This window comes from Oculina patagonica, chromosome 4, assembly GCF_052425735.1.
Source record: "Oculina patagonica isolate OP01 chromosome 4, crgOcupat, whole genome shotgun sequence".
NCBI classification, from domain to species: Eukaryota; Metazoa; Cnidaria; class Anthozoa; order Scleractinia; family Oculinidae; genus Oculina; species Oculina patagonica.
The window spans coordinates 52898896-52926071 of NC_135761.1; the positions used below are offsets into that span (position 1 = coordinate 52898896).

Here is a 27176-nt window from a genome sequence, read left to right on the forward strand (position 1 = left end):
CAAATCGCGATGGGATAGCAATTTTATCAATTTCAAGATATTTGTCGATGCACTTTTTGACATCGCACATTGTATATTCGCATATAAATATGCACAAATGGCAAAAGAAGTGAGGCGACACAGTCTCAAGAGGTCTCCTACCCCATGTAAGGTCACATGAGTAAATTTTGACCCGTGTAACCAAAATAAACTTACGTGCCTCCCAGATCTAACATAATGGGTTTCATAACAAAAAGGAGAAAGAATCACGCCTGGCTAACCAAAACGCGCCTAGATACCACAAACTTGTAACGTGTGCCTAGCGCGGAATTGGCCCGGCCCTATCCCCCACCAGGGGGCAAGGAACTAAGAGCGCGGAATTGGAAAGCCACCATCTCAATTCAATATTTGACTTCGTTTGGTTTTAAACATGACTGGCGGCAAGAATATTTTCAAAAACAAAACTAGAACGGTTACCAGCAGTCTCAGTCACTTTCGACAATTCTTTGAAAACTGTTTACTCTCGCGCACCTCAAAAAATTGATGTCAGTTTTTTATGCGTCTGTCCTCTTATTGATGATAAATTGTGTCATAATATTGTCAAAGCGTGTCGTGAATCCACTTGCGGCTCGTGGATCCACAACGCTGTGACAATGTTATGACGCAATTTATCATCAATAAGAGGACATACGCATAAAATGTGTTTTTTTTTAATTTCGATAACAAAAGGCAGAAAAGGTCAAATGCACGGTTGAAAGAAGTGAAATAACAAGTAATTTTGAAATTTTCTGAATTTTATTCAAACTGACTCAATCAGGGCGCAACGATTGTCAATACCTTTTCTCGCCTTCTCCTGACAACATTCAATAGAACTTTATAAGCTAAAAAACGGCCAGTTTGACAACACGCGTTATAATCACGCCAATGCCTTGCGAAAATGTCATGTGTCTGTAGACTCTGTATTCTTATTGATGATAAAAATAAGTCAATCAGCGCGCGAGAATTCACTCAGTAATTGTAAAATTGCGGTTCGATTTTGTTTCGGGGGGTGAAGTTTTGACGGTTGCCATAACCACATCAGAAATTGAGATTATGTGTTGGCGTGATTTAGCCGAGAGAAAATTTTGCTGGTATTGCTGCTGCAGCCTTCCTGTGCTCATTTTATTTTTTCATTTCAGTAGCATATTAACGTCACGGAGTGTCGATAATCTTTCCAGAGTTGTTAGGTGTCTGGCTCTGATTCTGTAGAGATCAGTCAGTACCCTGTTTGCCGGTGCTTATAAGACGGGCCCAAGCCGCTAGCGGCCTACGCCCGTCTCGACTCATGCTTTCGGTAATTTTTTTTATTGTAAGAAGGGTATTGAAGGTCACGCATTGTGATTGACTTAGACTGGGTCATCTTTCATCAGCCACTTGAAATTGCCAGGATGTGTGAAGAGGCAAAAAGGGAAAAAGGGCTTTTTGTATAAAGTCATGGGTAACTCAACAAGAAATCCACGCTTAGACCACAAAGCAAAATAGAACCAGGCAGTTAGAAAGGACAGGAACAAGATTTAAACGAAAGAGACAAGTAATATTTCATTAGTTTTAGTGTAAGAAAGAAAACAGGCATCGAAGCGGTGTAAACAATTCATGATCAAAGTGGCCGTTTGACCTTACTGGCGCGGCGGCGAAGTATGGTATATCGTGTATCGGTTGTCACGCTTCAATATAACGCAAAAAGCAAATAACGCTACAAGGCCCGTCTATAAAGCCACAGGGCTTCTTGTTGACTGATGTAGGGAACTGAAGGGCAACAAAATCAGACCTTTGGACAATCGCGCTTTGTGTAAACCTGTTAAAACCTGTTAAGGAACTCTCAAGGCGTCGCGTGACTTGGCACTCCCCAATATTCCTAATTGATTACGCGTGGAATTCTTTTATCGTTTTCAGTTTCGATTCGTTTGCACTGAACGGATGAGATGGTAAGTAATTGCGAGAGTTTGTTGGCTTTTAGTTAATATAAGACTTAAGAGGTAAAAGATTTATCAGCAAAAAATTGTTTGTTTCAAACTTTCGAGGTACTGATTTGTGCTCTGATCTGTGATCGGTAGGAATTGTCCATTTCAACTACCGATTGCGTGGATCAGATATAACCAGGATATAACCAGGGAAGAATTAAGTCATCAGTGATATCAAGGTATGCTATTTAACAGTAACTCGTACTCGAATTGTTTTTTGACCAGGCCATAGACAAACGACAGTCTGATAGAACGGAACCTTGAACTACAAACTACACTCCACTAAGTATATTCGTTCGGTTTGCTTCAAAATGTAAACATCAACTCACCTTAACTTATGTTAACTTAACTTAATGTTAGTTGATATCACAAGTCCCTACATTGTGGTCTTCTTTTAATATAATATACACTCTTCCAAATTCATGTTCTGCAGTCGGATCGCTGGATGGATAGGCACTGTTTGTGCTCTTTAAACAACGAAATATTCAATTTACTACAATGTCAAAATCATCAAAGTTTCTTGGATTGATACACTGTTCTTTTATGCTACAAGTATTGAGGGTATTTAGATTCTTCTCGTGTTATTCTATCATGCATTGCTGTGCCAAAATTGCCATTCTTGAAAGGCAACTTTGGGCAATCAGATTTTGTTTGCCAGACATGTTTCGATTGTTACTCAGGATAGCTATCCGCCGATATTTTGTCAGTATACGAAGTTTTATAATAATGATGAAGGTGACATATTGCTCATGTTATGTAATGGAGGGCCACATGTTCTTTAACATGGTTCTGTTCAGCTGTTAGTCTAAGGGACTTAAAGTCTAAGCATTTCGTCGATTCTTCCCTGGTCTGGGATACAGCTTTTAATACACAAACTGTATTTTATGTTCGAGAAAGGTCAGTTATCGGGCTATAGACAAACAGAGTAGTAATATTAGTGTGGGGAAAATCTATCGACGCTGCTGGAAAGAGCAACTAAAAATGAGTAAAATTACCATTTTTGTGAGTCATATCTTGTAAAATAGCAAAAATCGGATTAGACGTAGTCGGGAATTTTTTCAGGCGCTTGTACACGGCTGACCTCCCTTCACGGTTAGGGAAATTACCTAACTCTTCTTATCGACTGCAAACCTGAATTGGATACCTCGGCAATTATAATTTAGGAAAATTTCTAGGGATTTGACAACGTGTTTTAATAAACCCATCGAAAAAATTCCATCATCTATTCACCCCCGGATTCACCTCAAATGTGATAATTTCAATTTCAGAAACGTTCGCGTGCTGTGATTCCGTGAGATCGAATGATACCACACGAGGGTTCAAGTTGTATTCCATTTCATCACGTGAAACATGTTTGTGTCTGAAATATGATTGAAACAAAAAAAATGATTGTGAAATATGTTCTCGCGTGACAATAGAAATTTTGAAATGACTGGCCGACGAAATATGTTTGTCGTTGTTGTTGAGATCAGGCTGCAAGAATAGGACAAAACACTGTAGGTAAGAAAAAAAAGGTTAACACAGTTCTTTGAAAACTGTTTACTAAGTCTTCTGACTTTTGGACAATCGCGCTTGTTGTAAACCAGACGACAAGGCGTCGTGTGACTTGGCACTCCCTAAAATTATTGATTACGCGTGGATTCAGTTATTCTGTATCGTTTTCAGTTTGATTTTGATGCAGTGTTGGGTGAATTGGTTACTAATAGCAAGATTTTGTTTACTTTCATTTGCCGTTTTAGAATGTCTGTTAGTGTAGAACTAAGACTTCTTTAAAAAAATATATTTGTTTGTTCAGATCGAATTATTTTGTCTGTCATGATTCTGTCCTGGTTTGATATACAGTTTTGCATATTTGAAGAAACTGTTTGATTAGACCATTAAAATGTATACAGCTTGCATATTTCTGTGCTTGATTAGAGAAATTTATAGAGCTATCAGGCTATTAACTAAACACACAAAATAAAATTTCCTGGTTTCTTTTCCAACTTTTGATCATTCATGACTTGGCCAAGGACTGTGGATATCTCAGCAATCATAATTGACAATGCGTTCCTAGACGTTAGTTCCTAGACTTTTTTTTCACTATTTAGTGCCACACTCAGTTAATAAATATCTTTGTTTGATTGTTTTCTTTCCTGAACCGAACCGACCTGGCATTAAACCAAAATCACCAAATTGAAAGTCGGCCATTTTGTTTTGTTTGTGAGCTTTTTCACCCAATTAGCGAGTTAATACACTTTACTTTATAGGTGTGTCTAAATCCAGCTTAATTAAACCTGCACCCAGAATGTTCCCTGTACTCATAATGCTTATCAATGTGTTATTATTTTGTTCTCTGCAGTTCACTTGACTTCCAATCCATCAGCTTCCATGTGTAACTAACTGGCCCAGTGTCCAGGGTGGATAATGCTATCTACCAGATAAATCACTATCCAGTGGATAAACTACTCTATCCACTGGATAGTGATTTGTCAGGTGGATAGCATCATTCATCCTTTTTAAACAACTCAGGGGCCTGATGACTGCTGTTGACATCTTACATGTACCTGACTCAGCACCTGGAAAGGTGAGTCACTCACATCTTAAAACAGCAGCTCAATCACTTCAATAGATCTGTACGAGTTACTCTTTTTAACTCAATGTGAAGTATTACAGCAAGGCGCCCAAAAGTGTGACCACTTTTAATTTATTCACATTCTTTCGTGCAGATTTAATCCAATCAGAAGTCAACTGCAAGCTATATCCACGGCTTTTGATTGGATTAAATCTGCACGAAAGAATGTGAATAAATTAAAAGTGGTCACACTTTTGGGCGCCTTGTTGTAATTATTATTTTTATTCACTTTTATTAACATGCACAAATGTAGACTGGTAGACTGGATGCCTTTTAGCACAGATAAATTAAATTGCTCGTATATATAGTTATTCATGACATTTGTCTTCTCCAACTTCTACTTTAGGGGTCACTCAAGAACCAAGCTTTTACTGAATACAAAGACATGTACCATTATTTTCAATTATTGTAAATAGTGGTGAGTATTGCTACCTCTGCTGCCACTTGCACTTTTTAATAGAACAAGGTACATGACTGTACATGTGTGGGAGGTGTGGTGGCCTCTGCCTCGTCCCCAGGCGCCGATTGGCCGGACGTTGAGGCGGTAAGGCGGGAAAACAGGGAGCGCGGGGATTGATGGTTAGGGAGCGAGCCGCTTCCCCGTCCGCATCAGGCCCAGAACGCCAAGCGAACCGTGCACGTCAGTCCCACAACACCAAGCGAACCATGCACGACCAAGGACGAGGACGCCTGGGGACGAGGCAGTGGTGGCCTTAGGTTTACGTGCTGCACTCCTGACTGAGCATTTTGGATTTGAGTCCCTCTCCCCCTTCTAAATTTGAGGGGGGGGACAGCGTCAACGACCCCGTGGGCAGGTAGCCGGGGCCCTGACCTAAGATCCCCAGGGAGCCCTGGGTCTGGGCTCTAACCAGTGGCTGGGGTCATTGTTCTTACAGTGCCTCTCTCCACCCAGGTGAAGAATGGGTACCAGCAAATTTATTGCTGGAGGTTAACCTTGCAATCGACTAGCATTCCATCCAGGGGGGAGCAGAAATACTCCTAGTTGATGATTTGTGTCACAGAAACCATTGGTATGGGTCAGTAGACAGTCGACCTTAACATGTATTAAGTTCAATCATGGACATAAGTGAATGGGTGGGACAATGGAAAAGATACCTCCGATCCTTTGTAAACATTTAGCTCTAGTGGCTTCTTACAGCCATCGGTCGCATCCCAGATCTTCAAATCCCAATGTCATCACTTTATTCTTATTCTGAGAATCCTTTAAGTTAAACCATGCATTCTGTGTGTGGAATGCACGATGGAAAAACAAAAAATTAACATTATATTAACTGTATATAATCATTTCATTATCACTTTCCTTTGTAAGTTTTTTAACGGTTGCCTTCTAGGAACATTCTCAAAACCAGTTGATAAAAATGGCAAAAGCTGCAATGGACCAATGTGGCAACAGTTCGATTGATGTTCCACCTGAGCTAACTGTTCATTTGTTATCCATAAGAGATATTCGAGCACATCTAAAGTTTCCAGATGACATTAATCTACCCGTTGAATTCCTGTTAGTGACGGTCAAGAACTGTGAGTTCATAGCTTGTTATATGCAGTTGAAAGATCCATTTAAATGCTGGTTTGATGGTGTTGGTTATGTTTACTTTGGAGACATGTGTGCAGATCAAGAGAAGAAAGTGAAAGTTGCTTTGATAAGATGCTACAAAGGTTCCACTGGTCCTGGCAGCTCTCTGATTACTGTCAAAAATGCTGTCACTAAACTAAGGCCCAAGGGTGTCATTTCTGTAGGAACCTGCAGTGGTCTGAACCCCGAGAAAACCAAGTTAGGAGATGTTGTTGTCTCTGCGAAATTAACAACATATGCATCCAAAAGAGTTACCAGTACTGGAGAGCAATCAACTGGCATGAGAAGTTATGTTAGCCGACATTTTCTTGACCTCATCAAACATGCCGGCGATGGCTGGGAGGCACCTTTAAAAAATCCATCAGCGCGAGAAGTCAAAGTACATTGTGATGGTGAGTTTTTGAGTGGCCCTGAGCAGGTCAGTGCTGGATGGCGGCGTGAGGAACTGGCTAAGTGCTATCCACTGGCAACTGCAATTGAATTGGAAGGCGAAGGTAGGTTGTCACTAAAGGTCTGACCAAACGGAGACGCAATTTTTTAACTTGCGTCCACTTGCGTTGAGTTGCGTTGACTTGCGTTCACTTTTATCGAGATCGAATTTGCACGCAAGTCAACGAAAGTTTTTCACCGTTTTACCACCCATTAACGCAAGTCAATACAAGTCTTGCTGTTTACTTCAAAAAATAAATTGTAGCGCGCGTCAGGGGCGGATCCAGGATTTTTCAAAGGGGGGTGGCTGTTTTCCAATATTTTTGTTTACTATATTGTTCAAGCCCCAGTTTTTTTATGGGGGGGGGTCAGGCTTTTAGGCAGTTTTTTGAACATGGGAGTGCAAATTATTTTGGGTCTGAGGCCCTTTCATGGAGCCATAGGCTCCATCCTCCTAGGGGGGTCTGGGGCATACCCCCCTCAGGAAATTTTGAAGAATTGAAGCTTCTTAGACGTGATTTCTGCGATTCTGAGCAGCGTTATACAGCTGTTAATTAAGTTAGTAAACCACTGTTTTTCCTCGATAATTTGGCAAAATATTCTTTCCTCAACTTACCTTGAGTTATATTTCGGAGAAAAAGTCTAGTTCTTATGAAATGAACAGTGATTGAAATTTTAAGTTGACAGGCCACGAACTTACAGGAAAGAAGAGATATGCGTTTTTTTTGCTCACCAACGTGCGTGGAAATTTTTAGCACTTGGCAAAGTGGCCCGGGGACAACTTTGGTGACTTTGCTTGCTTGTGAAATCGCTTCGATGCGAAAAAATGGTAAGGTAAGCAAAATTGGCTTAAAAAAGAGGTAAATGAAGAAGAAAATCATTCCAGCAAGGCTAAAACAAAGCTTGAAAGCTAAAAGGAATCTATTTTTTAGAATTATACACACGTGTTTTGTTACAAATTTTGGAAAAATGGCCCTCCTTAACTTTGAACGGCCGCCTGACCATGAAAGGTGGATGGACGTTGTCCTTATTTTCTATTTTAATATGTTTATTTTCATTTTTCTGGTGGATCAAGGGGGGTGGCTAGCCACCCAATCCACCCCCCTGGATCCGCCCCAGCGCGTAGTAGCATTAAAATGACTTTTTTTGGCAACTTGCATGCTGGCCAGCCAACGCAAGTCTTTACGCAAGTTAAACTTGCGATTAGTTGGGTCCACTTGTGTTGCCGTTTAGCCAAGGCTTAATAAGCCATGGGTTAATTTTTTTTGGTCAAAAGGCTTACACTGTAGTGTTACAAGTGGCCCTCCACACAAACCATTTCATGAAACATTGCAATTTTTGGTCAAATCAGGTCCTAGCCTGCGTGGCCGGCGTTCAAAGGGGAAGGAGAAGCGGAGCTTCACGCTCTCGCCTCGCACCTCACGCATCGCGCGCGAACTCCCCTCCTCCTTCCCCTTTGAACGCCGGACACGCAGGCTAATCAGGTTCCTAGAGGGTTAGGTTCAGAGAGTTTTTAAAAAATTCAAAAAGGGTTTTCTGCGGATAAATGAATTTTAAAAGTATTTCTAATGAAAGTTTTAATGGGTTTCACAGCTTTTAGAGGCTTTTAAAAATGTTTATTTAAGATGGCTTGCCTAATATTAGAGTTGGGGGCTTTTTTATGGTCAGGGCTTAATTGGATAGAAAGGGCCGGCACCCGTGGGATACCTATCTGTGTGAGAATTAACTCACTGAAACTCTGTGAAACAAAATTAAACTTAAATTAAACAATCTTGCATCCCAGCTGTTATGGAGCTTTATTGCTCAACATTATCTCTAATTTGGGTTAAAACCGTTATATTATTTTTTTAGCTTGAGTGCAGTCCAGTTGAATGCATAATATTGACAATAGTCGTGAGCACCTGCGTACAGTGTTGTTGTTATTTTCTCTCAAGAAGGATGTGACGTATTGCCAGCATGGACCACCTTTTTCTTCGTTTAATTAATCCTTCTACCCATCCTTCATGCAGCTATCAGTGAAATTCAAATCTAGCTTTTAATAGTTAACAGAAAAGGGCAAAAACCTTCGTGGTGTATTTTACGATATCCATTTTCGTAATCAGTTAGATCAATGTTTACTACGTGATCGATGATACATTCAGTTTCTCAGTTTAGATCCAAACCCATGACCCTTAATAGGTGCGATGTCTAGTGCTTCACCATCTTAAAAACAGAGTCTATATGTATTGCAGATAATGATTCTTAAGTAGAATCAAAACACTCTTATTGTCTTTATTTATTTGTTGTTTCTCCCTAAAGTTAATACTCTTGCATGTACTGTTTTGTTCCTCAGGAATTTTCACGGCTGCATTTGATGATCAGATTGAATGGCTAGTAGTAAAAGGAATCACAGATTATGCTGATGGTACTGAGTGCGTATCAGAGAATTGGAGTCCTTTTGCTAGTGTGATGGCCGCTTCTGTTGTTGCAAATATTTTGAGTGATCCCGTGGTTTTCCGAAGATGGCGCCATTATGAAGGTAATTGGGATCATCCAAAATTGTTTTCAGTCCAACATACCAGCTTCTGTTGTCGTCACTGTTTATTTTATTTTGTTTCTCATGGTGTTCGTATTGTAGTCTCTTTGGTGAAAACAGTTCATTAGAGTTTATTTTATTTTAATGCTTTATTGAATAGACAAAACATAACACAATTAATGGAAAAATCTATGGAAAAGAAAAAGAATACAGTTTATTGAAATAACATTGAAGATGTGAACAATATAACGCGAAAGTGATAGAAAAACAAATGAATGCTAGGCGCTACATGTATTAAATAATAACACAGATAATTGACACAAGCAGGAATGTGACTATAATTACTGTATTGCACTAGATGGAGTCAGGAGACGTTGCTAGCGGCAAAAATTGCTGAAATAACTTTGTTTTGCGATAAAACAATGCCATTTTTCATTAAATGGTTTGACAGAAACAATGCCATTTTTCATTAAATGGTTTGACAGTTATATACTTAATTGTAATGTATCTTTCCGTTATTATATTTTCTTGAAACTGTAGTTTCAATAGTGAAAAATTCAAGCATGCTTCAACCAAGTTTCATTTGTAGATGAACTACTTTGCTGCTAAGATAGATTTAATATTAGTGAGAATGGAGGGACTGAGTGAGCGAGTGAAGGAATTCGAGGTCCATATCTAAACCTCGTTACCATGAGATAAAAAAGAACACACTAATCGGAGACAAGAACGATGGTGGTTAAATGACGGAGTTCGAGTCCATGAATAAAGCCTTGAAATCTTCTTGAATGAAAAGATTCAATACCGATGTTAATGCCCCATGGAAAATCATCCCAAAGTACTTGCCTGAACACCTGATATTGTGAAATACACCACGAAGGTTTTTTCCCCTTTTCTTTTAACTATTAAAAGCCAGATTTGATTCTCACTGAAGTTGACTGCGTGAAGAATAGGTAGAGGGATTAATTAAACGAAGGAAATGGTCTTGATGACGTTTTCTACTGGTTACACCCATAGCCATGTCTAGCTATAAAAGCCGTATGATTCAATGTAAAAGAACTTCCCTTTAATGGTGTGCCATAATCAGTAAGCATTTGTTATAGAAAAAAATTCCCAACCTACCTCCCTGTATGGAGGTTACTTGTCTATCAATAAATTTGGGGATCACCTCCTTTGGGGTTGGCGGTTAAGCCAAATGATGGCGACTTCCCCCAAGCTTTTGGCATCGTTTCTGCACCTTTCTTTTGTGCACCTGCCAATAACCATTCCCGATCCTGCGCTGGCTTACCCAGTGCCGGGGGGATAGGTGTGGCTTCAAAGGTCACGTGTTCAGTTTGATCGTCAATTTGACCTGCCCATACTCTTGTTCGTTTCCAGTGCGGGGTAGTGCTGGAGATAAGTGGAACTTTAAAGGTCATTTTATTTGAGGTTACGTGTTTAAAAAATTGACCTGCCAATACTCTTGTCTGATTTCAGTGCGAGGTTGTGCTGGAGATAAGTGAGGCTTTAAAAGGTCACGCAACTCAAAGTCGCTTCTCATGCCAACCGCAGAGATGTGTCCCCTCACATTGCGCCAAACATGTGTTTGTCCTTTCTCTATTTGTTCAATTATATGGGCTGCGATAATATTTAGTTTTAATGATATACCAAAACAAGCTGTCAGGGTACACAAGTACAACGATCACGGAACAGGGACATTAACTTGTGCAAAATGTACCGCTAGCATTGACCTGATTGGATTGTCTAGTAGATGTTTATTATTAAATTCTTGCTGAAATTGTATTTAGCTTTTGTTTTGTCTATCAACTTTATTGGTCTCAAAATTTGACAAATAAAAGAAAAGGACCAAAAAGGAATTGCGCGAACGGGAAAAAGTAACCCAGGCGAGGCGCAACCCTTAAAACTAAAAATAATGGCGATAAAAATCTTAAATTTTAAATAAATAAATAAATAGAATAAATCTAATTAATTACTTATAGTTAAAAAAGAAGAAAAAGACCTTGGTGTAACCATTACTAGAAATCTAACGTGGGACTTACACGTAATACGCATTGTACTCAAGGCTAATAGAATGCTGGGACTCTTAAAGAGAACTTATGCCCACTTATGACCGACATCAAAGTAAGGTGGACACTTTATCTATCTCTCGTGAAGTCACAGCTTACATATGCCTTGGAAGTTTGGTCTCCTGCTAGTGTCAATTTGAGAACGATCCTAGAAAGAGTCCAGAGGCGCGCCACTCGCTGGATACTAAGAACTAGAATCGGCGAGATGTCCTACAAACAACGACTGCTGTCTCTTCGCTTGCTACCATTAACCCTCGGACGTACAAGCAAACTCATACCCCCACCATCGTACAAGGGGGGGGGGTGGATGGAACCCCTCCCCGGAGTTTTCGTTATATTAAGGCGTAGCGAAATTATTTTGCTCTCAGAAGAAAGCCCGTAGCTTACTCTACAAGATGGCATAATTTTAATTGGCTGTGACGTCACATGACGTCACGTGACGTCATTAGAGTCGCCATCTTGGATCCGCCATCTTGGATTTCAACATTTTCTTAGAAAGTCACAAAATAACAGAAATTGATGCAAAATCAAGTCAGAATGCTTATGGATTCTTAAAATAAACAAATCGTGCAATTCTGTTCAAAAAATTGGAAAAAATAAAGAAAAATGTTAAAAATGACGATTTTTGGCAAGACCTGCCTGTATTTATGACGTTGCCATGGCAACGTCAAATATCATGGACACATGGTTGACATATCAAAATTTCGGCAAAGGATGAATGAACAGCTACTGAAAGTTTCAGTACTGTAGAGTAAATCGTTTTCTAAAAATTTGGGAAAAACCTTATGGGGGGGGGGGTGGCATCCACCCCCCCCCCCTTGTATGTCCGAGGGTTAACATATGACAGGGAACTGAGAGATCTTTTATTTCTCTATAACTGTATTTCTGGATACACTGACCTAAGTTTTGATCGATATGTTACTTTTGTCACGCATGGCCGGTCCCGCTCTAAGAACCCCACCCTCGTTTGAAATTGTATTTAGTAGTTTCTTTTAAAGGAATTTCTCCATCAACCTCTCACACAGCTGCTGTGTTAAATTAAAATGATATTTTATACTCTTGCAGATAAATCAGCCATTAGTTTAGCCATGAAGAGCATCAGAGTTGAAGGTATTTAATACCATTTATCTATGTCGAAAGCGCTACTGCAAAATACCTACAGATTACTCAATGAACAGAAAACTGCACAACAAATCTCATTTCTCTCCCCCTGCCTAATTAAATAGGAAATGGCTAAGCTTATCCTTTATAGCACTTGACAACAGCTGTTAAAGGTGCACACGGTAGTCATGGCAGTTAGTTTGCTGCTGTTTGAGGCCTATGTGACAGCTTGAATGACAAATAGCTTCTGTCCACACCTTTTTGCTTCAATCTATGCACTGCTGTAGTTACACTGGCGTTTGGGAAGTGTACATTAATTTAAGGGCCTGTTTACATGGAGGAGAGTTGTTTCTGGTGGGAGGGTTACCCTCCATACCGAGCCACCCCGGGCGAGAGAGCTTTTCACACGTTTCTTTATAAATAGCTGCGAACTGTTTATATGAGCAATTGCAAAGTTGGCTCGGGAGGTAGGGTGACCCTGGGTGGAGGGTCACTCGCTTTGAAAGTTTGGTTATTTTTGCCTCACCTACCAGGGACAAGTTGACACATACGGAGCATGCGCAAATGCTGGAAACAGCCAAAACAACATCGAAGTCGGCGGTCAATTTGTCCAAAATGGTCTTTGTCGATGTTTCAGCGTTCCTGATTTTAAAAAAGGCCGCCATAATAGATATTTCAAAATAACTCTCGGCAGTCTTTTGAACCGACAAGGCCAAGTTTTGGCTCGGTCAATAGGGACAACTTTCTCATATAAACGCTCGGCAAAAGATAGCGCGGGGGAGAGGGTAACTCTCCTACCAGGGACAACTCTATTCCATATAAACAGCCCTTAGTCGCGTTTGGAATGCGAGCTTTAAAATTACCAGCTGTAATAAACACCTGTTCTTTGAAAACCATTGTGTTCTGTATGATTATGTTTTAATCCTTAATTATGTGAAACTTGTTCTTGTTTTTTAACTGTGTTTAGTATATGCATTTATTTTTTTTTAGGAGAAATCATTTTACAAAGTAGTATTCCTCTGACATTCATAAATTTCTTTAAAAATAAAAAACACACTGCGGTGAGAAACATGACAAGACAACGCATGTCGGAAAAAACTTTGATTTAAGAACTTAACGTTTCGTATGTTTCAACATACACCTTCAGAAGTGACCGTTGAAAAGATTACAATAAGATTTAAACGTGAAATAAAAGACTGGTACCTGGTAAGTTTTTTTCCGACATGCGTTGTCTTGTCATGTTTGTCACCGCATTGTGTTTTTTTATTTTTAATAAAGTTAAAATGGCCTAAGAATAGGAATATAAATTTCTTTCTTTCTTGCCGGATATATTCGAAGACAATCAGAGTTCATTCAGCCAATCAAAGAGAGGGTCACCAAGTGCAAATACTCGTGATCCCAACCACATCAAATTTGAAGGTATTGCGTTAACAGGGATTAGAGCTTTACCACTGATGATTGTATAATACATGTGAGCTGATGTCAAGGCAGCACCAATTTTTCGCACCCCCACCCTATGCTATAGGATCCAGCTCGTGAACCCCCAGGCAGAGCGTGTCTAGCTTGCTAAGCTAACAATCAAAACTTGACTTCTCTTGTTTCAGGTTACAGTATAATCGCAATAGACTGCAGTTATGTGAGCCCTCGGGACGTAGCCCACCATATTTATCTTTAAGAACCATCCCGTCCAGTGGTGTGTATCCCCAACTTTTGTGTTCGATATCCCGGAATCCTGGTTCTAAATCTTTTCAAGTATCTTTAATAGCCAAGTAACCCCTCAGGCTGCTCTGACGTTAAAACATATTTCTTTCTCCTGATGGACACATCATTAGGAAAGCAGAGTTCATCCAGCCAACTGGAGAGAGGGGCACGTTGTGCGAAGAAACGGGATGCTAAGCACATCCAGGACAATGGTATAAGAAAAGCTTCACATTTGCAGATTACATATATTTAACAAATATTTTGCGAAAATGGGTCGACGAGGTTATGTGTTGAGTGCTTTTAAATCAGATGATATTCCGCAAGGTTGAGCACGATAGTTGTTTTGTTATTCAACAAATTGTCACAAGTTGTTTATTTAGTAAATAAATAAACCCCTTTAGGTGTCTGGTATATTGGAGGATAATGTCCGAGGCTGAGTGATTGTTCGATAAATGAACAGTTGGCTGAGAAGCGAAGCTTCGAGCGAAGGGCAACTGCGAAATTTTGAGGACAATCTTGCTGCCAAGGGCATTATCCTCCAATGCAAGTTGATTGGTTTACGTAAGTTTTTAACACTGTGGTGTAAGTTCCGATTGTTCTTTACTTGACTATAACATCGGGCGACAAATATCAAACCGAACGGGGTGTATAGCCTGATGCCTGTTGTCTCATTTTGCATCACGTGATGCGTTTTGGCCAATGACTGCGCGCCAATTCAATTTGTGGGCCATAACGCAGGATATCCGTTATGTACCAGTGATGGATAATAATGTTTTTCTGGCCATATACGCCTGATTTGAAAAAAACATGCCAGCAGAGATGTGAAGACTCAAAGTTGAACACTGCCCACATCCCCCCTATATGTGAGAAATCAACCCCCAGGCGAAGCCTGTCTCCCATGTACAGCTCATGGCAAAAGTCCCTACATCCACAAATGACACTTTTTTCACAGCTGAAACTGTAATAATTTAAGTTGTTGTCTTCACAGTAAGAATGATTTATATTCCGCATCCGTCCTGCTTAATCTTGCGAAATATTATCTGTTTCTAGCTAGCTCAGCCAACAGCTTCGTCGACAAAGTACCAGGCAATATTCTGCGCAATTTCGCAGAAAACTTGTTGTAGTAACCAATCCCTTATCTGTCGTGCGCAACTTCCCAGGTCTCCTGCGCCCGAGTTTAAATTGGTAGGTTTTCCTGCGTTTAATGTAAATCTAGGAAAGTTCGTTAATTGATGATCTTCACGAAGATCTGTTTATCTATGCTTGTTGTCTATGTCTCTAAACCATCAGGTATATGTCGTTCTTTATCGTTTCTTTTCTCGTTTTACCTTTGTTGTACGCCGGTTCCTAGTTTTACGTTTTGTACTTTTGTTCTGGAAATTATTTCATTTGTTGCGTTCGCTACAATTGGTAAATATACGGAAAAGAAAATACCCTGTTCTACAGTATAATAAGGGAGATAAAAAATACTAGTATCTGCTGCCGCTAGAAGAACAAAACACGTGATCAAAGTTGTTCTATTTAATAAATAGAGTGTTTCTTTCGAGGAACTATCGGCTGATAGTTTTCAAGGAGTCGACTATTAAAATTTTCAAGGAGTCGACTATTAAAATTTCCCGCCAAACTTCAGGCTGAGCTCTTTGACATCACGCATACATTACCAGCTCCAAGATGGCGGCGTTTAGTTGTCGAGTTTTGGGAAAAATTTTTTAGGGTTATAGTCAACGTTGGAGGCTGAAATTTTGGTGAATAACATATCTTTGTGTAAACTTTTTATTGGCGTAAAGAAAATAAATGGCCATTCTGGAGTGAACTTCTTCTTTAACAATAGAGTGTTTCTGTCGAGGAACTATCGGCTGATAGTTGCCCCGCGGAAATTTGATGTTCTTAAAACAAATATCAGCCCGAGAAGCGTAGCTTCGAGGGCTAATATGCTAGTTTTAAGAACATCAGATTTCCAAGGGGCAACTATCAGACCAATAGCTCCGAGACAGAAACACTCTATTGTCTTTATTGTTCACCACTAAATTTTCTACCGCGCGCACATACAAAAACAAGCATCGTGAATTATTAATTTTTACTTTTCAGGATAAAAAACTCAATTGAAAGCCGAAATTTAACAAACGAAACAAAACCAGACGAGAAACCCACTAAATGCAGTGAATTTGGTTGGGTTTTTTTGTCTGCAGGCACGCTTGTTTACAAAAAAAGGCACGGGTGCGCTCGGGAGGGCACTATGGGCTGATAGTGCCCTCTGGCGCGCGGGCACTATCGCGTCACGTGTTCAATTTAAACCAATCAGAATCGGAGAAAATTTAGTGGTGAACTATAAGGGCTGATAGTGCCCTCCGGCGGACGGGCACTATGGCGTCACGTGTTCAATTTAAACCAATCAGAACCGGAGAAAATTTAGTGGTGAACTATAAGGGCTGATAGTACTTTCCGCGCACGGCACTATCGAGTCACGTGATCAGTTTAAACCAATCAGAATCGGAAATAATTTAGTGGTGAACTATAATGGGAGATAGAGAAAAAAATAATGACTTTGTTTTTTTAAAACGAAAATACTAAAATTGCAGTCAGGATTTACGATTAAGAAAATGTAAAATGTTTGACACGGGCTTTTAAAACTTTTAATATTCCCTTTATTAATTTTTATTAATTTTCTGTCCTCTCGCACGCCTAGCGTATTTGCATAGTTCTTTGTGTTTTAACGTTTTTAAAGCCAGTATCAGGCATTTTACATATTTTAGTTTGCTTTTTGTTTCGTGTCAATAGATCCTACGGACATATTTTTGAGATGGTGTCAAGAACAGCTGCATGAGTTTTACAACACCATGAGTCAAGTGAAAATCACACCTTGGGATCCAGACAACACTGTGCATATTGATGACATGTACATACAGTTATCAATGCTGAGAGATGACAGAAAACCTGACGGAACAAGGAAAGAAAAGCTTAACGATTACAGCGAGATATTTAAAGGCCACGGACGTCATCTTAACCCTAAAAGAATTCTCGTGTACGGAAAACCGGGAATAGGAAAATCGACTTTCACTCAAAAGATTGCTGTGGACTGGACTAGAGGCGAAAAAGAAATTTTAAAGAAGTTTGATGTTGTACTTTTAATTAAGTTGCGAGATGTTTGCGACATCAACGATTTCTGCGCCATGCTGAAAACTGCTGAACTGTTGTCTGTAGATGAACCAATGGGGATCGATAACTTGTACGAATATGTCTGTCAGAACCAGGAGAAAGTCCTGCTCGTTTTGGATGGCTATGATGAGTACAGCGCTGGAAAATCATCACCAGTTTATCAGATTTGGAAAAGCAGTAATTTGAGAGGTTGTTGTGTTGTTGTCACAACACGGCCAGTGAAAGAGGATGAGCTGAGAGGGTCAAGTCATGTTCAGTTTGAACTCAACGGGTTCGATAGTGTGGACCAAGTTAGACAGTTTGCGAGCAAGTTTTTCAGTGATCAAAAAGACGTTGAAGAGCTTGTTACATACCTGCGGCAACGAAACCTCCGGAGCATGGCGGAGATACCGCTTCTCTTGTTAATGTTGTGTCTACTCTGGAAAGAGAAAGATCGTAAAGGACTACCTACATCTCGGGCGGACCTTTACATTAGATTTATGCAGACTCTCTTGGATCACCTGGCTGCAAAGGATTCAGATGAAGCATTTAAGAGCATAGAGGAATACAAAGAGGAATTCTCACAATTAGGAGAACTGGCATTTTATGCTCTTTTGGAAGACTGCCTTCATTTCAACTTCAGCAAACTGCCCGATAGCGAAGTCTTTAAGAAATTTATTGACGTAGGTTTCTTTCAAGTTTCAAAACTATCAAGTTTGAATCCCAGGAAAATCGTATATTTTCTTCATAAATCTGTTCAGGAGTTCCTTGCAGCCTGGTTCATCGTTCAAAAACTGATGATCAAGAAAAATGAAACTGTCAACTGCCTGTCAAAAGTTGACTCTCTTGAAAAGATAGAGAAGATGGTTGAAGTTCTGAAATTCACCTGTGAATTGTCATCAGATGCTGCCCGTGTTGTTCTCAGTCATCTGCGGATCATAGGAGAGAAAGAAGGTCTCGCGGCGTTTAACTTCACTAAGACGCCTTCTTTTAAGGATTTGTCAAAAGATCAAAGGAAGTTTCTTTCTATTAGTTCTGATTGTTTGTTTTGCTGTTCAGCCTCAGACAGACATGCTTTGTTTCCTTTGTTCCTTAAGACTGTTAATTATGTTCTAATACTAAATAAGGAAGAGTTTCCTATTGCTGCCAGGGACCACTTACTGAAATCAACCATCGGCTTTCCAAACTATGTATTTTTTGACATCGTCGAGATCGGGCTCGGCAAACCCACAGTAATAGATGATGACATTTTGTCTATAATGCTTGATTTGAACACTGCCGTTGTTTCGTGTTCGGGGGAGATTAGGACTGTTAAAAAAAAACACCCCAATGTATTAGTAAAAGATTTTTTCCTTAAAAAAGAAGGACAGCAAATGTTCTTCTATCTCACTCGCATTGATAAAGTTTACCGTCACGCTCTGACTACTGAACTTGTTACTGAACTCACATCAGCACCAGTGTCTCCTCCTCAGAAGCCTGTTGATGACCTGTCAAAGAATCAAGACAACAGCAGAGCGTTGGTTTTGACTGAGAACGTGCCGGAGCAGACTCGGCAGCATTGTCTGTCATTTGTCAGAGACATTGAAATTTACGACCTAACAAGCAAAGAGCTCATGCTTGTGAATAACGTGTTGTCTCTTGTAAAAAGTCCTCGAAATGTAGATATCAAGGGTTCAGTTAACGTCACTCGCTACCACGCTCAGCTGATAAGGAGAATGACGGTTTCTTGTATACAGTTCACTGAAAATCTCCGCAGCTTGACACTTGAAAGGATCAATTTGTCAGCAAAGCGTGGTACTGTCATTGCTAGGTCACTGCACCAGGCTCCTAACTTACAGAAGCTCGACTTGTCATGGAACCCGTTATACAGTGGTGTGAGTGATTTGGCTGAGAACCTTCATCACGTGCCACAGTTGACTGAATTAAAGTTGATTGGAGTCCATATGGGAGATAAAGAGTGTGAGATACTTGCTGCTTCCCTAAACGATGTGAAGAAGATACAAGTACTGGAATTATCACACAACCCACTGGGTCACGGGATAATTGAACTTGCTATACACCTGAACAGTGTGCCCGACCTGAATGAGCTGGAGCTGAGCAGAACACAGATGGGTGAAGAGGAAGCCAAAGCTGTAGCCCATTGTTTAAAAAGCTTGACAGAGCTAAAGAAACTTGATTTATCAGACAACCCACTGGGTCACGGGATCATTGAACTGGCTAAACACCTGTACTGTGTTCCTCATTTGACCAAGCTGGAGTTGAATGATACACAGATGGGTGAAGAGGAAGTATCAGCACTGGCCCGTGCACTGAAGTATGTACCAGATCTGGAGGTACTTGGCCTAGGGTCCAATCCACTTGGCCGAGGAGTCAGTGATCTGATCCAGCATCTCAGCAGTATTCCTGAGCTGTACCTGTGCCTGTGGGGTGTTAAGATGACAAAGAAAGAAGCCGGGGAGTTGTGTACAGCAGTACGTGGAACCAACATTTTCTTGGACACTGGATACCATGTAAGTGTTTTATTTTTGTTGACATTTGTATCTGCTTTTTGTCTTATACCTACTAATACTTGGCGCTTTTAAGCAATTATTGGCTGAGGTTTTTGTGATATCCGGAATAATCAAGGTCTTCGGCTGTGGCTGATAACACTTACCGAGACCTTAATTATCCCGGATATCACAAAAACCGAATCTAATAATTGTTTTATTATACATTGTTTTTTTGATAAAGAAACTAATGAAAAACGATTTCCACCTGTTTCAAAACTTGTGCTAATTCTAACTGAATGCTTTTTCCTTAATGTATTTCGTAGTTCCTTCCCAATTTTTGTTAGTCATTTTGTGTTGTCTGAGAGTTTATTGTCCAGCAATTTTTAAACTTAGATCAAATTATTTCTCGGTTGAAAAAGCGAATCGACGAACTTGAATTTCCTTCGCCGTCAGATGCCTGACACATTGCTCTTGGAAATCATGCATTGCGCGGAGATTATTCACTAATATGTAGGCTGCGCGGATTCCCAGAATTAGCTGTAGGCTCTTAGCCAATGAGGAGACATTGAGTTACTACAATGTATAATAATCTCAATAAGCTGCTTAAAAACTGTTTCTACGAGTGGTCTGAATGAAAGGAAATATACGGTGTCAGGAACATTCATAATTGTGTGCAAGCTTGTCTTCTTTTACGAAACAAGTATTTGTGAATAATGATCAAAAACTTTTAAACGAAAATTCTTAACAATTTAATTATCCGTACATTTGATTTTTTAGTGATCTACTGTAACATCCGCTGATGATGGTACAGTGTTTGGCAAAGAAAATCAAGGGCAAAATGTCGCTATGACTAAATAGCGGTGACTTGAAGTATAACTCTCAAGTCGCTTAAACCATTTGTAACGTTTGTTTTAGGCTACAGCGCAATACAATAGGGAGAGCTCTGTGACATATGAATAAAGTATCTTTTTTTCTTTCAGAGCTGTGAAACTCTTCCTCCAAAAGCTATAAATGCGAAAAGGTTTGGCTTAACCAAGAATGTAGAAACTGTGTATGCTACAATAATAAAAGAAAAGGAGACAGAAAGAGAATTTCTTAAAAGTCCTGTCAGTGTAGCGAGGGTTGAAGTAATAGGAGTATGCCTCGTTCGTTACTTTTAAATAGCGAGGAGACAAAAGTGTTTTCTTTCATTAGAAGGAAAACACTTGAGTTTTTTTTTTTGTGTGGTGCCATTGCAATTGGAAATTATACATTAATTTTATTTCGGCTGACCTGGATCGAACTGAAAAGCTACAAGCTGTGACATTTATATAACACAAGAGTAATGTTTTACACGTAAAAACAGATTCCCGGGAAAAACAAATCTTATAGGAAGCTTATTTTGTAGCGCCTTTTAAATGTCTTCGTCCTGCGCTGATTAGAAAAATTTTCTGAAAGTGAGGATAGTTCTTGAATTAGACATTTGATGTTTCAGTTTGCTTTTTACATTTCTTCGTTGTTATAAACATATCAAAAATGAGAAGAAATTTTTGAGGTGCTCCGTGCTTTTTTATTCATTGCGTGCTGGAGTTTTGATCTCTTCTGTGGTTAATACAAGTGAATTAAAGAAAACCAACAAAATGCCACGAACCCAACAATATGCATTTACATCAGGCTTATTACATAAAAGAAATTTCTTTTGAAAACGGAAACCCATTTATACGAATAGTACAGGCGTTATTGAGTATTTGAAAAGAAGTGTCAAATAATACACGAAAAGATGAAAGGAAAATGATGAACGTCAATGAAAAGCCACTGTATCGTACCATGTTTGCACTAAAATGGCTTCCAGTGTCTCTAATCTTGTAAACAACTTGATAGCCGGGGAATATGTGGAAAGCGCGGGGGCTGTGTCACGAAGATTCCAAATGTGGTGATGCATTTTAACAGAAAAATATTAAACTTCTCGTTTTAATCAGAAAGAGATTTTTTGATCTTTTTTTTAAGTTTCTGACCCCGGCACCCCACGTTTTCATGCACTTCTGCACATAATTTTATCAGTTCGCTTCCTGAGAAGTACTACCCAGAAAAATTTAAATTTAGCGATTTTCCAAAAAATTGAAAAAATAAGCGATGTCGTGTAAACAGGTTATTCATGAACATATAGCTGAGATGGAAATATATGTTCATTAGAAGACCAAAGTCAATTGGAATTGAACGATCAATTCCATCGTATAAAGAAAAAACACGGTGAAGTGAAAGTGTTAAAAAATAGGTCCTCGTCAGGGAAATCTGTCTTGCCCGCCATGACCGCGGCGATCCCGGCTTTCTCCCAGCCTTCTAAATTGTTGCCTTCCAACGTTGTCATATAGCTGTACATATACTACACTATATTCATTTTTTTTCTTTGGGGGGAAGGGGAGAGTTTCACCGTGACAAATTTTTGCGAGTACTAAATTTAGCGATTTTCACCCAACTCACTAAAATCGCTAATATTAGTAGCCGCTAACAATAGTAACAATTTTTTGTTGCAGCGGAAAAAAACTGACAAACCCAAAAAAGATTGAAGAAACATTTCATTTCAATTCTAACAAGACTTGTTTCCATATTATTGCTGACGATCATTAAAATGGCTTGATTTTTACTTTCTTGCTCATTACTTTCTAAGCTTCCCATGCATACGCCAAATCTCTCGAAGTAATTTCTCTCTCTCAAGAAAGCGAATACTTATTGGCCATGCACTATCCAATAACATCTAGTAACCAATTGTCTCAGAATCGTCCTCGCCTAGCGACCATGGACATCAGCCGCAGAATTCGTTTTCCACTAAACATCCAGTGGTATGCAGTATGCTTTTCCTAACGCTAAACACTTCTGATTAGCAGTGTTGAAGACATAATCAAAAGGGAACATAGAGAAAGGTTTTTCTTTGAAACGAATCAGTGATGACTGCCACTGAAAAACAGAAAAGCCTACCTTAATTGTTTGTGTGAAATATCTTCTGCTCTGAAAAGAAATATCGGGAACAAATATGTTTGTTAGTTCGCAATGCGAAAAAGAATTGATCTTGAAATGCTGCTAGCATGGGTTGAGTTAAAAACTGGGAAATGTCTTAGAGCTCTCTTCAAAATAGTCCAATTCTATGCAGTACAATTTTCCAGGGGTATTATAGCTTGGAATTAAAAAAATATTCAAAACAGGAATTTAAAATTCAGGTGATAATATCATAATAGTATACACAAAATAGGTTGATCACTTCTCTTATTTGAATCAAGCCAGACTATTGTGCATATAGATAACAGGTGGACATTGAAAGTTTCTTGAGATCCTGAACAGGAATGACTAACTGAAAAATATATCTTGGTATATGCTGTTTTCGGTTACTAAAATGATTAATGTTGTTTTTATGCAGTAAACTTTCATGTCGTAATGGGTTTTACCTTCCGCTTTTATAGACGAGGGATCTTCAGACGGGTGGCTGGCGACTGCAGACAGAGGCTGAATTAAAACATGGTGGGCCGGACTTTCAAGACAAGCCAAATACTTTATTTGCTGATGAGCGAGAGGTCAAATCCCAAGCAGAGTCAGATTCTTTGTCACAAAAACCCGAGGAGATGTGACACAGGATGTATCATAATGTGTTGGATCGGTAACCTAAGCGACATTATTAATATTTATTGTAGATTTAAGAGAGGTCCTTCTTAACTACAGATTTAGAGCAGTTGCTTAGGAATTGCTTGAGATGCTTTTTGGTGTCAAGCAATTTTGAAGCGTTTGGTAATGCTTAATGTTGAATGTTTGGTGGGGAGAACATTAATTTTGCGTTGAAAAAAATGATATTGCGCGCGCGTACTTAGTGCCAGTCCCAAACCGCACATTTGGCAGGGAGGGCAGGTAAAGCTCCGATTTTGTAAAAGAATTTGAGAATACATAGGCTTCTTTGTAATCCTAGGTATGTAATTACCGTTTACGTGTAAGAATGGAATGCTACTGGGAAAAGTCTGAAAATTCAAACTCGATCAGCACGACTTGAATACTATCTGGATTTACTGTTCAGGTATAAACTAGTTCCCAGGTTCATTTGGGAATTCCGGTTATGTCAGATGTCTTGTTTATCGAATAACACTTAAGGTCGCGGGGGACACCTTAGGCTCATCATTATGCATTTATTTAAAGCGTATGCACGAAGTTCAACGACTGACATCGAGAACTTTACGACGAGATATTTGCATAAAAAATATGAGCACGCGCGCGTGATTTGATGTGTTTGCGTCTGGAATTGTTTGTCTCTTTGAAAACGCATTGTTCTCATCATAAAAGCGTGGAATAAATTTACCATAATTACCATTTTGAAACCGTTTTTTGATCGGGACACCCCCGAAAATCTCAAAGTTTGGACTTTTCCGACAATTTTGTGGCAGAGAATTCAGCGCGGATATAGAACTTCATACAGAGGCGGAATTTTAAAAGAGCGCTTTTAGAAAGAGGTAGAAGGCATTCAATTAAAATTTGCGCATTTAAACCGCCATAACTTGCTGGAAAACTTTAAATTAAAAAATCCGCTTCTGTTATGACACTCTAGAGATATTGACTGATTAGTTTTTGACAAGATCACAGTGTGCTGTCTCCTACTCGTTCTACAAACTCTGCCACGAAATCACGTTCTTCCCAATTTGGCAGTATCGTGGCTATAACATCGCCGTAGGTACAATCTACCAAATAAAAGATGACATACATATACTTTTATCATTTCTTTATGTCTCTGTAAAATTTGAGCTTAATCGCATTCATAACAGCCGAGGAATAAGCGTTTTAAAAGATGCAGGTCAAGCAAAATTTCGCTTCATGAATTTATTCATGCTGTATATATCCCCCGCGACCTTAAGGAGGCTCGATGTAGTTTTTTTAGCCGAAGGGTGGTTGTTTTAAAAATTAAAATTATCTAGGAAGCCAATGTTCGATTTTTGTCAAAATACACCATAATGATCAAATATGACCAAATTTTTATTTTTTACTCGTCACTTTGCCATAAAGGTTACCATAGCAACCATTGACGTTTTCTTTTGTTCTCAAACAAGCTTGGTTTTCTCGAAATCTAGACTGACACTTGGTATTCATTTTTTGGTATGTTCAAGTACAGTAGATTTACTACCTGTGCTCAAAATTTTAGGAAAATCTGTAAGAGCGTTTTAGAGTAAATCAAGAATGAAGTTTTTGGTATTTTCTTATAATTTCTTACAATCGGCAGTCGATATATTTTAACAAATTAAAGCAAAAAGTCTTTCGCTTTTAGTTAATGGTCTTTGATGGTGTAAGTATTTATATTTTAGTGAGAGAAACTGTGCTCAAATAATACGAAACAATTTTAAGGCGCCTATTTTATATTAAAACGATGTTTTTCTGAAAATTTCATTCTTGATTTACTTGAAAACGCTCTTACAGATTTTTCTAAAATTTCGTCAACAGTTAGTCAATCTACTAAACTTTAACATATCAAAATATAAACACCAAGTGTCAGTCTAGATTTCGAGAAAATCAAGCTTGTTTGAGAACAAAAGAAAACGTCAATCGTTGCTATGGTAACCGTTGTGACTTAGTGACGGGTAAAAAATTAAAATTTGGTCACATTTGATCATTATGGTGTATTTTGGCAAAAATCGAACATTGGCTTCCTAGGTAATTTTAATTTTCAAAACAACCACCCTTAGTCTAAAAAAACTACATCGAGCCTCCTTAAGTTAAAATTATCAATACTGACTGAATAGTAAAGTAAGTAAATGTGAAGGATTTTTATCATTGAATTAATATAACTGGAATTTCACAAATATCATTTAAATATTTAGGATTGATGCTCGTGTGTTTGAATTGTAGATGATCATTAATGATGACTTTTCTAGTGTTAGTGCACTGCGGTCAGATGTATCATGCATGTGTTAAAATTCATGGTGGCCTGTTAATTCTCAGCACTGATGAGCTTGTATCTTCTCGTAACATTTTTATAACAAGTTCAGTCAGGCAAATTGTCAGAATGAACAAGCTGATCATCTCAGGAAAGATGTGTAGACTTAAAACCGAATTCTCCCAAGGAGAATTTAAGAAAATTTAATAAAACAGTAAGGAGAATTAATATCTCATCATGGACTAAAATGGTTCAAGTGTTATTTACAGTCTGTAGGCGTCTTGCACCGCACAGCAGCGGCTTGTTTGGTTTTAGTTTGAAATTAGCATCTTTGTTGACGGATTAGTAGCATGTTCTGAATTATCCCTTTTTAGAGTCAGCAGAGATTATTTTCAGCCAATTATTGTTAAAAGTGTTGACCACACATTCCACTAAAACAAAATGTGATACTAACAAAAAATCGGTTCTGTGAATCGTGAGAAGAATTTAAATCTGTCGGTTGTACACAGACATTGAAGTTACATTTAACTGCAGAATTATTCAGCTAAGGGTTGTGTTTGTAGTGGCGAATACGTAAAATATATATCGAAAGAAAAGCTGAAAGACACAAGACGCTTTTTATTAGTGTATGTATTGTATCTTGTATAAATGAGCCAAGTTATTGTTGCTCCTACCAGCGATAAATAAAGGCGAATAAGTGTACAGTGACAACTTGTGTTCCAGTTACTGTTATCTATATGAACACTTTACACCTGGGTCGAGTTGTTTAAAAGATAGATAGCGCTATTCAGCGGATAAATCGCTATCAAGTGGATAGCGTGGTATGTTTTGTCATTAACCCTTATACACTGGACAGCGATTTATCCAGTGGACAGCGTTATCCACCCTTTGAATAACTGGGCTCTGGATGTTGCCATGACTTTGTAGTAGCGAATCACTACTAATCTTTTAACACAACTGTTTCTTAGGGATCATGGGGGGATGGGGACTGGGTAAAGGAGCTGACTACTTCCGTTAGTAAAACAATGCCCCCCACCCCCCATTGTTTATCAGAATGTGTCCCCCAATAACGCTTGTATTTGGAAAATCAAGACGTGCCGCACTACAATCTGGCCTCTTCAGTCCCTCCACCCTGCCACTGGCTGGATTCGTTCTCGGTCGTCCCGAGTTCAGATCCTCGTTCACACTTTGTATGTAGCCAACTGGTCTGCCTCCTGCTAGTTGGGATTTTTAACTATGTTATGTTCATTTAAGATATTTTGTTTCCTTTTACTAAAGTGGCATGCCTCAAACTGTAAAAAAAAAAATAAATAAACGAAGCAAAGTGGATGACCACTATAAACAACATTTACATTGTTTTTACATTCCTTGAAGAATTGAAGCTTCTAGTCTGCTTGAAACACACACAGTAGTGCATACCAGTTTGATTTTTATTTTCCTCTGTTTCAGATTGTGATATGAATATGAGACGATAAAAATAAAACTCAATCTGGTGTTAAAACAACTAAACCAAATATAAGGCATTAGGCTTACAGGACCACCCTGGACAAACACTCATGATATTCAGGATATGAGAAGGACAAGGGCGATTAGGAAAGTTAACACGAGAAACTGTTGAAACTGGGGCGATGCTGGTTAAGGGTTAGCGTGATTGAAATTTTCTAAAGGATTTGGTCAC

At 39.0% G+C, this 27176-nt stretch overlaps 1 protein-coding gene across 4 annotated transcripts; it reads left to right on the forward strand.

Moving 5' to 3' along the window:
* Positions 1-1815: 1815 nt before the first annotated feature.
* LOC144650579 (NLR family CARD domain-containing protein 4-like) lies at positions 1816-26209 on the forward strand. 4 transcript variants are annotated; one of them, XM_078510282.1, is made up of 11 exons: positions 1816-1994; positions 2073-2158; positions 4321-4545; positions 4940-5011; positions 5946-6681; positions 8949-9134; positions 12260-12304; positions 13634-13714; positions 14128-14208; positions 16775-19641; positions 23055-26209. In XM_078510282.1, the coding sequence occupies exons 5-11, from the start codon at positions 5973-5975 to the stop codon at positions 23217-23219; spliced, it is 4134 nt and encodes a 1377-aa protein (XP_078366408.1). In that variant the 5' UTR covers positions 1816-1994; positions 2073-2158; positions 4321-4545; positions 4940-5011; positions 5946-5972; the 3' UTR covers positions 23220-26209. The 4 variants fall into 4 exon arrangements, with proteins under 4 accessions (XP_078366408.1, XP_078366405.1, XP_078366406.1 ...); XM_078510279.1 differs by lacking the exon at positions 23055-26209 and adding an exon at positions 20601-21673 and having other exon boundaries at positions 1827-1943; XM_078510280.1 differs by lacking the exons at positions 1816-1994; positions 2073-2158; positions 23055-26209 and adding exons at positions 3244-3479; positions 20601-21673.
* Positions 26210-27176: the final 967 nt, after the last annotated feature.

Excerpts from the sequence above, each read along its gene's own strand:
- LOC144650579 (XM_078510279.1), top strand. The coding sequence starts at position 5,973 with ATGGCAAAAGCTGCAATGGACCAATGTGGCAACAGTTCGATTGATGTT. Across the intron at positions 9,135-12,259 it reads AAGATGGCGCCATTATGAAG|ATAAATCAGCCATTAGTTTA; the intron begins GTAATTGGGATC and ends ATACTCTTGCAG. Across the intron at positions 13,715-14,127 it reads CAACCACATCAAATTTGAAG|GAAAGCAGAGTTCATCCAGC; the intron begins GTATTGCGTTAA and ends ACACATCATTAG.